This window comes from Pseudorasbora parva, chromosome 21 (genome assembly GCF_024679245.1).
Source record: "Pseudorasbora parva isolate DD20220531a chromosome 21, ASM2467924v1, whole genome shotgun sequence".
In the NCBI taxonomy this organism is placed as follows: domain Eukaryota; kingdom Metazoa; phylum Chordata; class Actinopteri; order Cypriniformes; family Gobionidae; genus Pseudorasbora; species Pseudorasbora parva.
In genome coordinates this window covers 27,638,665-27,652,998 of record NC_090192.1, presented here as the reverse complement: position 1 = coordinate 27,652,998, position 14,334 = coordinate 27,638,665, and the positions used below count along the sequence as shown (strand labels likewise).

At 36.5% G+C, this 14,334-nt stretch overlaps 1 protein-coding gene across 1 annotated transcript in view; it reads right to left on the bottom strand.

Annotated features, from left to right (window-relative positions):
- gabrz (gamma-aminobutyric acid type A receptor subunit zeta) overlaps positions 1–12,807 on the bottom strand; it is a 40,813-nt gene extending 28,006 nt beyond the window's left edge. The window contains exons 1-2 of the mRNA XM_067429101.1: positions 12,542–12,807; positions 7,925–8,002 (exon numbers count right to left, since the gene is read on the bottom strand). Of these exons, the coding sequence (XP_067285202.1) occupies positions 7,925–7,977 (53 nt within the window). The 5' untranslated portion in view covers positions 7,978–8,002; positions 12,542–12,807. The remainder of the gene's footprint in view (positions 1–7,924; positions 8,003–12,541) is intronic.
- Between the last annotated feature and the right edge of the window lie 1,527 nt (positions 12,808–14,334).

Here is a 14,334-nt window from a genome sequence, read left to right as displayed (position 1 = left end):
TAAAGAAAAAGACACATTTAGGTAAATAGGGAGACATAATGGAGAGCTCTCATCCTTTCTTGAAGGTGGAGAAAGTTATTTATGACCTGCAGGATTTCTTGTTAAAAGATTTAAAAATTAAAGAAATTAAAGTCTAGATTTGTTTGTCTATTCTAAGCTTTAATGTAAATTATTTTAGATTTGAACATAGGCCTGTTTAAATGTTTTGCCACTTGCGTGAGCAACGTAATATATAATAAATATAAAGTGATTAATTGAATAAAATATTGTTTAAATGTAGGCCATCTAAATTTAGCCCAGGGCCCAACAAAGGCTTAACACAGCACTGTATACTGCAACACATTACTAGCTATTTGATGACGTAGTCAAGCAAAAGGCTAATCATATTAATTACTGTTATGTGTCCGACATAGTAGAGAGCAATAGATCATAAATCATTACCATTTTGATACATCAACTTGTAGGTGAGCCTGTATGAGTGACGCCCGTTTCACACATATTCCGTCTGCAGTGCGTGTACGGTGCGTGCTGCGTTGCGTTGCGTGTGCATTGCAGGATCCGCACGCCCTGTTGTGCATTCACATATGCTGTGTTTGCAGTCCGCAACTGATCCGCTGTTGCATACCACAAACACAGCATTTATTCATTATTTTTGATTTAAAATACAAAAGTTGTTACTGAACATGGCTCGTCAGAATTGCAATTCTCTTTGTTTACTCTTTCATAGAAGTCAGGTTAACGTACTACATTTAAACAACATTTATTCAATTCATTAATTCATATTTATATAGTTTAGATTTAGTTCACAGATTTAGCTCCTGAGTGGAGGTGGGGCTCATTTGCATATTCATATATCCACATATACTGTCCTAATTGTATCAAGGGTGTAGAGTGACATTCAAGCTATTTTAAAGGTCCCATGGCATGGATTTTTACTTTATAATGTTTCCTGAGGTGCACCAACCCATTCTCACTCCCAAGTCGTCACAATGAAGATGCTAAATGTGCCCCTAGGTGTCACTTTATTGATGTGCAGGGTACCCCATTCATTTCAGTTGTTTACCCAATGCGTCAGATCAAGACGCATTTAATCCTTTGCATTTGTAAAAGCACACATGATTTTATTAAAATTTAAAGGCTACTTTATATTTTAGAGCAACTAACCCAACTCCTATCCTAAACCTACACACTTTCTAAACAATATAAAACACATAACAGGCAAATAAAAGTACAGTCACATGTATTTATTTCGAAAACTGACCAGAAACAATATACAAATATTAACTCATGTCTTCTGAAGTCATACGATATCTTCATGTAAAGAACAGTTGATCTTAATGTTTTAATCACTGAAATGATGATCCCGCTGCTCTGTAAACACACTCATTCATATCTCATTCAAATGATACACCTGACACTTGAGAATGACATAATCGGTCACAAGACACGAGAGCCAATGACATTTTACAATCAATGCTGATGCAATGACGCAATTTGTCGCGAGACGTATGAGAGCCAATGCTATTTCTATGCTATGAAATCTGACATAACGTTTGTTCGGGCGGTATATTTTTGAAATTTAAATTTGTGCCTGATCTTCGACGGATGGAGACGCTGATCACTTTTGAGGATTTCACTTCACACAAATCAATCCTTTGGCATCGAAACACTTGGAATATTTGTACTTTTTGAATAAATTGTGCATGTGGTCGTATCTTTGTACATTTGTATCCTGTGTTTTATATCATATAACATGCAAATGGGTAGGTTTAGGGATGGGGTGGGGTTGGGTCACATGTTAAAACGTGCATAAATAGCACAAAATAAATATAAATAAAATTATGCTGGTTGATTAAATTGAGAATCACACATGGCATAATGGCAAAATCATAAACCAATACAATTTCATCATGACAATAACGTTCCCATGCCCTGTGTCCATGTCTGTGTATGATGCCAAAGCTTTCTCATTGAAATTAATGGAGCACCCAGCATGACAAAAACAACGCCTAGGGGCACCTTTAGCGTTTTCATTTTGACACGGAAGGCACTTGACTATGCTCAGATTTTGATGCCTTGGGAATGAGAACGGGTTGGGTGCACTTATATTGGGTGCGCGCGGATGATCTGAAAACACCAATAAACAAGTAAGCTGCATTTGATCAATTTCCATTTGAGATGTTTTGCTTAAAGTGTCATTCAGTTGGTCTGTGTTCTGTCAGGATGGTCAGGACTCATGAGCTGAACTGCTGTGAGCTGCTGAAATAAGCCAATCAGAGCAGAGCTCAACATTAATATTCAGGACCCTTCCTAATAAGGCAAAAACAGAACATTACTTCCTAGGGACCATTTATAGGGTTGTAAATGGACCTGTAAAACTGTATCTGGAAAATGTTTGCCCTTAAATAAGCCACATACCCTCTTTGTAGATATCAGAGAACAATTTAACATATTGTTTCAAATCATTCTAAGTGTTACCAAAAAAAAAAAAACTTTTGTCCATTGTTAATGTTAGTTCATATTATTACTTTATTGTTTTATTATTATTACACACTTTACTTGAATAGCCTAACTAAAATGGCATTTGTAAAAATGTACATAAGCCAAAATGTAAAAAGGCTTTAAAAGTATTGTTAATTAACGCTAACTATTGTGTATGATAGTGTATGATAGATAGATGCTACACAACCTTACTAAAGTGTTCCAGGCATTCAACATGCATATGCTTCCATGGAGAGGAAATATTAGGCACTATTACAGCTAATCCTAAACTAACTTTTCTTCATGGAATAGAAAGAAAATCCTTCTTTGTTCTCTTTATACAGAACATTTTCCTTATGATGATCCTGAAAGTAAACGCGCCTGTGTCTGCTGTTGCTATATCGGACGCAACTTTAATGCACCTCTGATTGATAGATAAACCGCACAATCTTATTTCAGTGTTGTTAATGTTGTAGTTACTTTAGCAGTTTCCTTCGTATATTCAGATAAACGACATTAAGTTAAATTTCATGTATCGTTCATCAGAACTGTGCGTATGCATTTTAGACACTTACAAATGTTTGCGCTCCATCCATGCAATAAATGTGCATCCTTGAATAAGCAGGGTTGTATTTCAAACGCTCAGGTATGACCCATTTCTCTAAAACTTCAGTATTTTATTTTATATAAATGAGCTATGGACGGAGTGCGAGCGCAATCCAGTGAAGGCGGTAAAGAGTGCATGCATGTCTGTGAAGGAGAGCTGTGAGGGCGCGGATGACGCAGCACAACGTCTCTATTAATTCACGCATGTAGTAGATATAATCAAATGTTTATTTTAAAGCACTGAATCATTCAAAATACAAGATTGATGCATATGCATCGTCAGGATTTGTGCCCCTACTGAGCTGGCATCGTGACTGATAAACTGAATCCATTCTCTACAAATTCTCTGGGTGGGCAAAGCAGAGGAAGGGGAGATAACCTTTCCTGGCATGACGTCATCACAGGAAAATTTAAGATCAGCTCATCTGGGCTGTAATTTTCTCAAAGGCAGAGAAAGACAGCCAGAACTTGGATTACACTGATCAAAATTTCTAGCCACTTGGGGATTGAGACAATATTCTGGCTAGGGGAACTCATATTAATGTTGAAAAATTTCATGCAACGGGACCTTTAAGGCATGAATAAAAAAAATAATAATTAATTTTGTAGGTCAAAAATTAGCTTGAAGGGATATAATTATTGACTGCAGGGGGACTAAGTTAAATATAAAACAAAATACCAACTCAATCATTATGCTGAAAACTGCAATGATAGAGACATGAAATTACAATAAACACAAATAATACATTTAAAAAAAGAACATAACTAGCATTTAATACTGGGATGTCAAAGAGCCACAGATTATCTGTCCCCATTTTTGTCTGTTGGACTTTCAGTTGTTTTTTTTTCATGTCACGTGTCACGTCTTTGTTTAATTTCCCGCCACTTGTCTGTCATCTCGTTTGTATTCACCATTTAAGGCCCCGTTTACACGTACATGGTTATTTAAAAAAAAAAAAACTGAGACATTTCCCTTCGTTTACACGCAAATGGAGAAGTCGCCTCTGAAAACGAGTCTTTCTAAAAACTCCGGCCTGAGTGCACTCAGATTATGCGCCAGAGCTCGCACCTACATCAAAAGTGCGACCTATGTTTACATGTGATCATGGAAGCGTTCAGAGTAGCAGTCACATTTATGTTGGTGCAAACTCTTCTTGTGTGTGTTTGCATTTGCAAATACAGCTGCTCTATGTCGAGGAGCAGAGATGAATGAGTGCTCAGAGGTCAGCAATTATGCAACAACTTCTCCCTCCAACGCAAAGAACTAGCCCCATGTCACCGCTAGCGCCGCCGGGATTCTGATTGGCTTACATGTGCTTCTCGTTACACCGCCACCTACAGGTTTGGAATGCTCTTGCCCATATATACACGGGTACGCATGCACAATGTTATTTTTGAAACCAGAGAGGTTGAAAATGTCCGTTTATGAAAATAACCGCCCACGTGTAAACGTAGCCTAAGTTGTTCCTTCTCCTGCACTCCTTGTCCGATCACCGTTAAGTTGTTGTGCTATAACCTGTCTTTAGAGTATTAGAGTATTTGTAATTAAACTTGATTCATCTTTCTATCTGCACACAACCGTGATGATATCATTACACAAAATAAGTTCTGAATCTGTTTTGATCTGGTGTTTTAGAACTAAATGTTCAAACTACGTTTTGATAATAATAAAATGAGACAGGACATTTCTTCTGTCCAAAAGCAGATGAATTTTAACAGACTAAGAAATATTAATGTTTTTTTTTTCCTTCCTTAGTTTAAAACCAACCTTGAGACTAAATCCAGCCCATGTCTCTGGTGTTTAGGCTGATTGACGTGTTGTGTATGGAGGAAGAGTGCTCTAGCAGGACTGTTTCCCCAACTGTTTCTGCTTTGGTCCACAGAGACAGTTTCTCAAGCTTGTATCAACTCCATCTCCCCGTCTACACACATCAGTGGTCATATGAGATATGAGCCCCAACATCGCAACTCTTTCTCTGTGAGCCTATGTCCGGTAGAACCTCAGAAACCTCAGAAAGTTTGATCTGAAAATATTTTAAACTGATTTTTTTAATCACCAACCACACAACAAATAAATAAGCAAGCCAGCAATGTGCCAGGCAATTTGTTTATTTAAACTAGCGTGTTCAGAGTGATGATGACCTAATTATTTTCATAAATCTGTGTGCGCTCTTGATACCACCAGTGTGATCCCCTCCTGCGGTTTGGATTTAGTTTGGTTCATCCAGAAGTGTGTGTCAAAGAAATGATTGCTTACTGTACTGAGGAGTTCATGCATTAAATATGGCTTTTAAAATAGAGCGCTCAGCTGTGTCTCTCATCTACAAAACAGTATCCTACGTACAGTATATTTATGTTTCAATAGATCTCTGGCAACTGACCTATAAAATAAATAAATAAAACTTTGATCATTGAGAGTTTTCATTAAAAAGACTTTTAAAGGGGTCATATTATAAATATTTTTCTCTGAGGTCCACTTATAATGTTAGTAATTATTTTGAGCCAATAAACTAGTTGTTTATGCGCATTCCAATGAAACAGGCATGTGAAAATGAGAAACAGCACTTTTCTCTGCCAAATCCTAAACCCTCTAACACTGTTGCCATGTCTGATTACTATAAGCGACTTTGGGTTTGTTTTTCATGGTCACATACAAATTTGTGCAGCGGCAGATTACACATGGGTATTTAAGAGAGAAAGAGAGACATAGTGATTGAATTTGGTTGACCTTGTATACTGTATGTTAGGGTGACCAAATGACCAAATGTTTTCCCGGGACATCTGCTTTCAAGTCCTGTCCTGACTTTATAAAGTGATGAAAATATCCTGGTTTTCATTATTTTTCGGCCATTAAATTGACCAGCACTAGGGAAATCTACAAGTATCTCATTGCCGGGCCGAGTGTCCTGGTTTTTGGTAATCAAAATATGGTCAGTCTACTGTATGTGAAACATCATACATTTTTTTTTAAATCTCACTTTCTGTGTGATTTTAGTTAGGTTGTTGTTGGTTAGCGAGCTAACCAATAAGCCTTAACTATTTGCATATCAGGGTTTCATCGACATCCATAGAGGTCAATGTGTTGATACATTAATTCCAATTTGCAGAAGTACAGAATGAGTTTCAATAAATGTTGTTTTTTTGTTTTGTTTATTTTTTAGGTTGGGAAGTAGGTTTTGAGTTCTGAAAGTTCCAGTATGGTTTCATAGTACCTCTTAAGCTCTTTTATCTCTAACTCTATCTATCTAAAATTCTAGCTTTTAAAACTATGAAACTAAAACCATTTCAAACTTAAACTAATGGTTCCTGCAATAATGTGCTTAATTACCCATCATATTCCTACCTAAAATATTTAGCACTGGCTGTTATGCTTTACTTGAACCCAAAAATATATGAATAAATGTCATAGAAAGCATAACATTTTACTTTCTCACATGTTACAATGTGTTTTAAAACAAATTAAAAGTAAACCGTTTGTGCTTCTTGAAAATTATTGCTTCAAATGTTTTGCAATGAATCCAAGCGGAACGGGTTACAGGTTTTTTTCCCCTCTACATTTGGCCTGTTCTAAAAATCCCCATTTACAAATTTGAAAGGATTTTGATATTGTACATTTACAATACATTTAGAGTCTGTCATTTTCATGTATAAAAGAGACTTGTTGCCCATTTTGGAATGCAAAATCTTTGAAGCTCAATATGTCAAAATTGCTCAGAATGCAGACAGAACCTTATAATTCTAAGGTGGCGATTGGTTCTGTGTATGCCTCAAACCAGTAGTATTAGATTTCAAACAAAAAAACTTTATAAAGGGCCTTTACGAGACTAATCCTTCAAAAGAGCATCCTTATCCTCATGTGCTAAGCGCTAAGAACCCAAAGAGGAGATATTGCTCTTGTTGTTGTTGTTGTTTAGTCTGTTAGCCTATATGGAAGCTGAACTGCAGGCCAAACTATATGTACACCCACTAAATTCTCCCATCTTGCCAGGAAGAGAGACTGGAGATTTGAGAGGAAAGGAGGACAGGAAGGGGGTGGGTAAAAGCAGATGGTGAGGTGAATTGATGTTGGCACACTTACTCAACATCCCCCTTTGATCTTTTGCAGAATTGTCCCGACCAGGTCCTATTCATCTTCCCAGCAAATTTCAAAGGTCATACCAGAATACCAGCATCGATGAAGAGATGCATATCTCATTAAATGGAATCTTCCTGAACTTTCATTGAACATGGCTGAGTGACGGCAGTTCCAGTAAATCAATGTCTTGTTTCTACACTGTCACCAGTAATCGCGTTAGCATTGCGGCTACTGTACTGCTGCATGGAAAGATAAGCTCAAACAGGCAAAACAGAGAGGAGACACGATACGAGGGCTGGTATTTCCATCTGTAACCCATACATTGACTCTGACTGTCTCATTCAGGCTCACCCAAAAGTCTACATGGATTAACTATAATTCCATCCTTCCTTTAGCTACACCTTTCACCGAGCCCACATAATCTGGTGTGAATGGATACTTAAGGCATATAGTCTTTTATTTGCTGCCAAAAGAGTAAAACCTAAATTATATCGGCTTGTCATTTTGGCAAAAACGTCACTCCAAAAGCTTATCACCCGGGATAACTTGTTGACAAAAATGGGTTTTCCGCCTCGGCTTTCCGCCGAGCATCGGAATACAGTGTTTATCAACTGTACAAAGTTACTGAAGTAAATGCACATCCTACGCTAAAATAAATGAAGGGGGAACAACACAAAAGCAATAAACAGTGTATGTTGCAGTCATATTCAGCTAGCCACATCATAATAATGAGTGCAGGAATAGCAAAAGTGAGTTTCTTACCTGCTGATGAAAAAGAGGAGGAGCCAAGAACCCACAAAGCTACACAAATGCATGGCTGCTTGAGTGTTACGCGTCTGACTGAGAAACGAGAGACAAAAAAAAGGGAGAGATTATGTAGAGACTCACAGATTTGTTCATAGAGATTAAGCATTACTGACAAATTTTACAGTTGGCACTCAACATTTTAGCTTGATGAGCCAGGACAAATTAGGACAGGTTTTCTCGATCCTCATTAACTGTATTTAGAGACACTTTAAAAAATATGCCCCTTACTCAAATTTTGACTGAAGCTACAAGGTGATACCCTTACAAAAAGCCATTTCTAATTATTATTAATAGTTCACTATCACAGAATACTTTGAGAAAACATTCGACCAGCTAACCGGTTGAGATATATATTTATATGGAAAAAAGTAGAAAAGTAGAAAAAGCAAATAGCAAATCATTTCAAATACTTATGAATGATTTGTGAAGCTTTGTCCTGTGAAACCTTTGAATTTAACCATCGATAAGATGCACTGTAAGCATATAATCCCAGAACACATAGTGAAATAATCCCTCAAAAATGTTTTAACATGGAATCCAGTTCATTCTTAGAACAGATTTACTGATGGTGACATAAAACTCGATAGATACTGCATATTTCCAGGGAATTATGTAAAACCACTTTAGCTGCAAATGTAAGACCACCAACTATGCAAATATGACAAGATACAACATAATAAGTAGCATTTAGGTTCTAAAATTAGTCTCAATTCTCTCATTCTTGAATACTTTCCAGTTGGCTCTGAGTCTTTCAGTTTTGTATTTGTAATAAAATAGCTTTTATCTGGCCCTATATTTCACAGATACTTTTTTTGTCTTCTCAATGTCTATTTTGAGCATGATGGCGAAAATAGTCTGTGATTCTTTGCTCAGTCTTCCAGTACTATTGCAATCTGTGTGCAGCTGTGACGATGAGTTTGAGACAACAGACGTCTGCCCTGCAGCGTGTGTTAATACACACAATGAGCAGGAAGATGTAAAAATGCTTTTGGATTGCATGGGTAGTGCTATAAAGTATTTAAAGCGGGCATCATGTCGTGTAGACATGGTTGTCACGTTGACAAGGCAAAAACAAACACAAAACTGTCATATTAACATGAAAAAGAAAAATCTGTTCTTGACCCAGATTAATGTTTTTTCCCACACAGACAAACACACACACACACACGCTGAGATGTAATACTCTTCCATTCTGCTTGTCGTTGCTATTAAATCCAGATTGCTCCACATACATCAACTCATCTCTAAAATCAGAACGTTTAATTTCATTATTTATTAATTTAACACTCCGGCCTTTTTTTACTCATCAGCTTTTCATGGTTTTTGATGGAAGTGGGCAGCAGAATAACTACAGCTGTACAAAAAATACAAAATAGGTTTTCTGAAAAACTGGGTTTCACACAATTGAAACACACTTAAAATATATTATTTTATGTTCTTCAGAAGAAAGAACGCCATATAGGTTTGGAACAACATAGTGAAACAAATTATGAATTATTTGAATGAGCCTTTTCATTTTTGTTAGCACAAGTCATCTGAGGTAGATACATCCTTACTAGGAGACAATCTTGACGTCTCCAGTCCTATTTTTACCTGGCTGCATACATGAAACATGCATCCTTCCTACACATATATATCCCACAATCAGAATTCCCTCTCCTTCCCAGTGCAAAAGCTAGGAAAATCTCATACCCTCGTGGTATGTGACTCAGTGGCTGCTTGAAGGACCCTGGTCTTAAGACTGAGATATAACTCATTTAGAGTGACAGATGACATCTTCAATGAGGTCTGGACCTTGATAGGGGAGACCCTGTGGGAAGGTTACACTGGACTTGTTTAACAACCTTACCAGGAGGAAACCTAAAAGGCCTGCAGCTAGGAATGCTTTGGTGGTTATAGGTATTGAATCTCCATTGCTAAAGATAAACTGCACTGCTCTCTTGAATCTTGTAATACACTACCATTCAAACATTTGGGGGTTTTGAAAGTCTCATGCTCACCAAGGTATTTTTTTTTTTTTTTTTAAACAGTAAAACAAATATTCAAATAACAGTTTTCTATTTTATTTTATATATTCAGCAGCCAGTACTCCAGTCTTCAGTGTCACATGATTCTTCAGAGATAATTCTAATTGCTGAATAGGTTCTCAAGAAACATCTCAATAATATCAATACATTCTTGCTGAATAAAAGTATACATTTCTTTTAAAAAAACACTGGTATAAATCACAAGACTTGATGGCTGTCTGACCATGCTAAGTTACACCCTTCTAAAAAAACAAAGCTCCTCAGCTATTTTTTCTTTATTGCACACCTTCTTGCTATATTGACTTCAAACGGCAGATATCTCAGTGAGAATCTAGGTCAGCGAATGACTGAGTTCTGTATCTTGCATCGGCAGGGTCCAATTACTGTTCTCTGACAAACTGAAAAATATCTCCACGAGAACCTTCTGAATTAATCATGAAAGCAAAGCAGGAGCATAATGTGAAGCATTTTATTTTTTTTAGCCTTATTTACAAAAAAAAAAATATTTATTTTTGCTGTTTATTTGTGTTTATGATGAAGCAGGGTAAACAGCTCATCTTTCCTCTGAATATTGTAAATAATAAAATATGAATGTGGAAAAGAGAGAGTTTGTGGACAGGGTAAATATGATCGTCCTGTCTTTGATAGAGATTATCTGGGCATCTCATGGCACCCAAGATTAATTGCTTTTAACACAAAACGGATAATTTACCAGCTAACAGAGCACATGAGAAAAGCTGATTTGAAAAACAATAGAGAGCTTAGCCTTAAGCCTTCAGCTAATCACAAGATAGAAATCTCCACAGTTTCTCAGGCCCCAGCCTATATAGCAATTTACAGTATAGAAACAGACATCGATAAGCCATCGTGTCACTTGAGGACATCAAAATCTGTATTCAAGGGCGTTAACTTAAAGGGATAGTTCACCCAAAAATTTTCATTCTGTTATTAATTCCGCACCCTCGTGTCGTTCCAAACCCATAAGACATCTGTTCATCCTCAGAAAACAAATAAAGATCTTTTTAATGACATCTGAGAGCTTTCTGTCCATCCATTGACAACCTGTGCAACTACCACTTTCAAGCCCCAGAAAGGTATTAAAGACATCATAAAAGGAATTCATGCGATGCCAGTGGTTTAACCTCAAATTTTGTGAGTGCTTTGTTTGCGGGAAAAAACATACATAATATACCGTTTTATTTACGTGAGGAATAATTGACGACGGGACGTTGAATTATTAGGAAAATGATGCACACCCGAGGTGGTGATGCGGTCACGACGCGAAGCGGAGTGTGCATTATTATTTTTCTATTCATTCATGCAGCAATGTCTATACTCACATGTCAACACAACACGTGTTATGGTGCTCTTGTGAAGGCTCCCACGTCATCACGCATACGTCACGTGAATGCAAGTTAAATAGAGATAAATATATTCTAAATACATTTCTTTGCACAAACAAATCACTCAAAACTGAGATTAAACCACATATGTCACATGGATTTCTTTTATGATGCCTTTACTCTTTCTGGGGCTTGAAAATGTTAGTTGCGTATAGGCTTGTCAAGTCAATGGAGGGACAGAAAGTTCTCAGATTTCATTAAAATATCTTTATTTGTGTTCTGAATATGAAATGAATGTGTTTAGACTGACATGGCAGTCAGTAATTATTAACAGAATTTGCATTTTTTGGTGAACTAACCCTTTAACTCTATGCCATCTTTAACCTGACATGATTTTACTTCATTACTCATTTTATTGAACAACAGTACTGTATCTAAATGCCAGCAAAAGACAAGAGATTGTAATTTAATTTTCCAACCCCATTTAAGGCAATCTTCACTAAAACTTGGATTATCTTCAGACCATTGAACTTTTTTATTTTAACCAGTAGCCTAATTTGTAATGATCATACACTTTATTTGTTCACTCAGAAAATGGCAAGTAACACTGAATTAAAAGACTGAAATAGTATTTTCTTATATATATATATATATAATTTATGCCTGCATTTAGAGTGTCATTTTCTGTGTGTCCCTAAAACTTAGTTCAAGACTGAAGGGGTTAAATCTGACGATCTGTCACAGCGGGACTACGTTGTTTCTGTAAAAATATAAATGAATAAAAAATACGTTTTATAATTAATATGAACTGTTCAACGTATCGAATGTGTATATTTTGCTTATTTTGTTTTTTTTTTACAAACACATACACATTCGACATGTGGTATAGTTTACAATTTACATCAATTATGAAACGCATAAAATATTTTTACAACAACACAAATCGTACTTTTTAAAGAACTTTTAAAACTGTTTACCGTCTTTTAAATGTACACTATTAATCAATCAACAAGCAAGCATTTTAAAAAACAAATATGATTGCTAGGACTAAAACGGATTTTTTTCCCCTCAGAGAGTAAACTATAGACAATAATAAATCCATCGTGCAGTCCTGACTTTGTATGTTATCAAACATCAAAATATTTCATTCAAAAACGTAGCCTACATCATATCCAATTTGTCTCACTGCGTAGTATACTTACATTTAAAGCCGGGCAATCGTTTGCCTTTCCCAAACGCTTATATTGAATCACTCATCTGTATCGGTTGTTAGTCCCAGCCATTTAGTTTTGTGAAAAGAAAGACGTGACTTTAAGCGGTTTCCAAGGCGCTGGAATCCGTCAGTGATGCGCAACTACTTCACAGCAGTCAGTCTAAACTACTGGTTGCATCCTAGACACATTCTGCGCTGTGCGCTCATAGGAGAAGAACCTATCAGTGATAGACTGACGATTCAGTGGTGATTGGAGGGAACAGGCTTGGAATATGACATCTCACATGTTTGGAAAATACACATTGAATCACAGTGGCATGCAATTATCACATAGGAACACATAGTCAAATCATAGCTACTACCAATCTCTCCAGGCTATTTATGCCACATAATACATGCAGGCAAACCCCTCAACGCTTTCTTTATGTCATGTCACTTTGACCATGAGGTTATTTCCTTTGAGGCATGAAATTCTATTTTCACATGCTCGCCCACTTCTGGCAAATAAGAAATGTTTGACATTGCATCATACATAGATTATGGTGTAGCACTCCAGGGAATAGCGGTATCAAATGCAGAAATGCATTTGCTTCTTCTAGCTGGTTGTTAGAGGCTGGTTTCTGAAATTTTGGGGTAAGCTCCAGTTCCAGCACCCACGGAACTGGCAGGTCTTTATAATAAACCCGCTTGCTGCTGCTCTCCAACATATAACTGCCAAAAGGCACAGATCTGATTGTAAGAGATTTCCTTTTGAAACTGATGGATGTCTTCACGGCATATTTCAGAGCTGAAAATGTGCGCAGATCATCTTTAGGCTGTAGGCTATTGAAGTTTTGAGAAGCTAAGTTAACTAGCTAAAAATAAAATTGCATAACATATTTGTTGAAAACAGTGTTGACTCTGATCTATCTTCATCAAGCACCTGCAAGTCAGTTGGTGGCAAAGCTAATTGACTGCATATCTATGCACATCAGCATGTTGCCTGTCAGATCAAACATTACACAAGATGCATTCAAATAGGATCCTCCCACATTGCTGCAGAATAAAAATTGTTTCAGGGTTGCATGCCAAACGCTATGCTGCTCCTGTCCAAAAAGTTCTCTGCTCGCTCATGCAAATAAGCATTGAAGGCTTCCCGCAACACTCCCACTCAAGACATTTAAATATGTCCTTTAGTGTAGCAGAGAATTGTGAAACCAGGATTTAATCCATTATTCAATATAAAGTGTGACTTGAGACATAGACATGAATCGAGTAAATTTACAGGGTGGCAAAATAAACAAAGCTAATTGCTTTGACACATTCCAATACAGAAGAGAATACTCAATATTATCTACAACAAAGAATTAAAATCTGGTCATAGTATGTTGAATATGCAAGATCACAGTTTCATGGTTCCAGTATGGTTTTATGTTATGCACGGTTATTTTCTGAGCTTTATCCCTGTGGTGTGTATATGTATGTATGTATATAGCAAAACAGATGCTATGTGATATATATAGATTATGTATATATATATAGATTATGTCTCTAACAGTAGACATGCACCTACAATTTCAGACCCCTCAATGATTTCCAAGTAGGAGAACTTGCAAACTATAGCAGGGTGTTCAAATTTTCCTCACTGTATGTATGTATGTATGTATGTATGTATGTATGTATGTATATACACAAACCCAATTCCAAAAAAGTTGGGACACTATTTTATAGACTATTTTATTCAGAATACAACATAGATGACATATCAAATATTTAACTTGAAAAAAATATATAATTTTAAGG